This window comes from Lipotes vexillifer, unplaced genomic scaffold (genome assembly GCF_000442215.2).
Source record: "Lipotes vexillifer unplaced genomic scaffold, Lipotes_vexillifer_v1.1 scaffold861, whole genome shotgun sequence".
Lineage (NCBI taxonomy): Eukaryota > Metazoa > Chordata > Mammalia > Artiodactyla > Lipotidae > Lipotes > Lipotes vexillifer.
Window position 1 is genome coordinate 391,565 of NW_006784231.1, and position 3,335 is coordinate 394,899.

A 3,335-nucleotide genomic window follows, 5' to 3' on the forward strand; every position below is an offset into this window, starting at 1 on the left:
GAGCGGCTGGGCCCGTGAGCCATGGCCGCTGAGCCTGCGCGTCCGGAGCCTGTGCTCCGCAACGGGAGAGGCCACAGCAGTGAGAGGCCCGCGTACCGCAAAAAAAAAAAAAATATATATATATATATATATATAACTGAATCTAAATCTTTAACAAAAATATCAGTGAGAAGAATTTCTAAGGAAACTTGACTTCCAGGTGCTATTCACTTGCCATGCCACTTCACACAAATCACTTAATGTCTCTAAGTCTCCATTTTCTCATCTTTAAAATGAAGGGAGGGTCCTTTTAGCTCAAAAACATCTAGGATGCTGTAATTCCTAAAGAATGCTTAGAGTGTTTCATTCCTGTCTTGATAATTTTTATCCTCATGAAGCTGAATAAGACTCTTAAAAAAAAGGATAGGCATATAAATCTAATTTGTATGCTTTGGTTGGAAAAACCTAAAAATGGCAGAAACAAACTTACAAACAAGTCAGAAATAATAAAACTTTATAAGCTAAAGCCAATTCCCTGGCAAGACATCATCAGGAATAGGCCTTTAGGCCTTGAATAAAGGGAAACTGAATGGGAATCTGGGTAGGGAAGTATGGGAAGAAGAACACTGAAGATAAAACTCGGGGGCAACATGAGTAACTGCAAATAGTCCTTAATTACATTAAAAATGAAAAACAATAAAAATTAAATTAAATTAAAACAATAAAAATTAAATAAATATGGCTTCCATACACATGAGACTGAATTACGAACCTTAGTACGGTCTCACAAAAATAAGCAATTGATCATACATTGTGGTAGATCAGTTATTTCTGAGCTTATGAATGTATGTATGTATATATGTATGTATGTAGTGTCTGTGTGTCTGACCAAAGAAGCTCATTTTAAAATTTCCATTATATCTTAAGTGACTCATTTATCACACATCTTTCCACAAAAAAACTTGTCTGATACTACAGCATCTCCCTAGACCTAGGGAGATGTTTATATCTTGTGTTAATTCCCTTCTACAACAATGATTTTTTAAAATATTTCAAATCATCTTGTTTTGTCAGATAAATTGCAAAGAATAAATTAAATGCTAAAACTATAAAATAATGGAGTCATCTTGAATAATGGCAATGACATTTTTTTTAGAGTATAACTTGGAACTTAAAACATTTCTGTCATTTCTTACCTTCTACATACAATTCTAGTTGACAGAATGCTGTTCCACGTCGTACGTGTGCCTTCATTCTTGCATTAGCATTGTCTGCAACAGGTGGTGTCAATAATTCTAGTGCCTTACAAAAAGAAAAAAAATAGGGAAAAATATAATTTCCTAATTTAAACTTGAGCAAAAACATGATAAAACTCAACTTTAAAACAAGCCTCAAGCCCTCACCCACCTAAATTTTTGGCTTAACTAGGACAGGAATTTATCAAATATATACATTTATGTTGAACAATTTTAGGACTTGTTCAATTGTTCCTATATGAGATTCACACCCTTGCCCCCAAACTTATGATTTAGTTTATCATTTGAAACCTCTACAGCTTTACCTTTACTAGCAGGGATGATTAAATAGCATTAATTTAATTAATGCTATTAATTATAGTATTATATATACTATATATAATGCTTTTATATTTAAATTTGGTGATTCCGTTCATTCATTCAATAAATATTTGTTTGTGCCCGAAATTATGCTACTAAAAGGAAAACTAGATCACAAAAATATTGTCACATCTTCAATAGCTTAATGAGATCAAAATATGAGGACTAGGGCTTCTCTGGTGGCACAGTGGTTGACAGTCCGCCTGCCGATGCAGGGGACACGGGTTCGTGCCCTGGTCCGGGAAGATCCCACATGCCGCGGCGCGGCTGGGCCTGTGAGCCTATGGCCGCTAAGCCTGCACATCCGGAGCCTGTGCTCCGCAATGGGAGAGGCCACAACAGTGAGAGGTCCGCATACCGGGAAAAAAAAAAAAAAAGATAATGACATGATATTCATAATGGAAATTAGAATATACTAAGTTACTCTGAAAATGGAAAAATAATCAGGGAGATATCCTTTTACTGTGCAAGCGGTAGTGATACCAAGTGTTCTTCTATCTAGCATCAAGTCTGCAAAACTTTAATAAGAAAAAAGGTGAGCACAAACTGACAACCATTTACTAATTTCCTTCTGAGCTTCAACTAATACACCAGGGCAATTGGTAGGGGATCTCTAATCTAATTTGAAGTCTCAAGAAACACTAGTTCCTTGTCCATTAAAAAAATTCTTTTTGGGGGGAATTCCCTGGGGGTCCATTGGTTAGGACTCTGTGCAGGGGACACAGGTTCGGTCCCTAGTTGGGGAACTAAGATCCTGCAAGCCACATGGCATGGACAAAAAAAAAAAGCATTTTTTTTTCCAGTAAAAAGATGTAAAAAGCAAGATTCTTAAAATCCTTGCAACTCACTTATTCAAATTTAACTGACAAAAGGGCATCATTTAAACCAATAAATAGGAGCATAACAATTTTAAAGCACCATATATAAATAAATAGATACACATACCTTAGAAGAATCTTCTATGGCCTTGTGTAAGTTTTTCAGTTTTAGATGGCAAGCAGCCCGATTCAAATACAGTAGTGGAATCTTATTATTTAGTCTTATGGCTAAGTTGTATGCATTAATAGCTGCCAAATAGTTTTCTGTTGCAAACAATTTGCTAATGAGACAAAAACATAAAAGAAAAACAATGTAACACTAAAAGAGAAACACAGAAATAATATCTAATGATATTTGGCACGATGGATGGCTTCCTTTCTTTCCATTCCTTCCTTGTAAAATGGACATTGCAGGTGGCACTAAGCCCACCTATCCTCCATACATCAGCATGTAATCTGACCAGGACTGACCTCACCTCTACCTCCAAGGGTAGCCAATCAATAGCTTAAGCCAATAGGCATATTTCCATCCACCCTGCTACAATGATTGACAAAGGGATGGATTTATGACCTAAACTGGTCTATTCAGAATGAAGCCTGTGATTTTATTACCAAAGTTGGAGAACGAAAAATTGGGAAAACTCCCCCTGCTGGACACAAATGAAGAAAGCACATAAACCCAAATTGTTGCTGACCATTTTTAATACTGTGGGAGGAGCTAGCACTAGAATAAAGTTGATACTACTGAATTATGAAAAGGATAAAAAGGCAGTTAAGCTGTTGAATCAAGCTTTACCTGAAATGTAACATACCTTTAGCTTTTTAGTTATATAAGCCAATAAATTCCTTTAAACATTAAGTCAGTTTAAATTGGGTTTCTCAGTTACTTGCAAAACAAAAGCATCCTAATAAATACACTCTT

The 3,335-nt window shown here is 35.8% G+C and overlaps 1 protein-coding gene across 1 annotated transcript in view; it reads right to left on the reverse strand.

Moving 5' to 3' along the window:
• The window catches only part of DNAAF4 (dynein axonemal assembly factor 4), a gene marked incomplete at its 5' end in the record, with an annotated part of 77,620 nt that overhangs the window by 1,231 nt on the left and 73,054 nt on the right, over positions 1-3,335 (reverse strand). The window contains 2 exons of the mRNA XM_007456616.1: positions 1,176-1,281; positions 2,541-2,694. Of these exons, the coding sequence (XP_007456678.1) occupies positions 1,176-1,281; positions 2,541-2,694 (260 nt within the window). The remainder of the gene's footprint in view (positions 1-1,175; positions 1,282-2,540; positions 2,695-3,335) is intronic.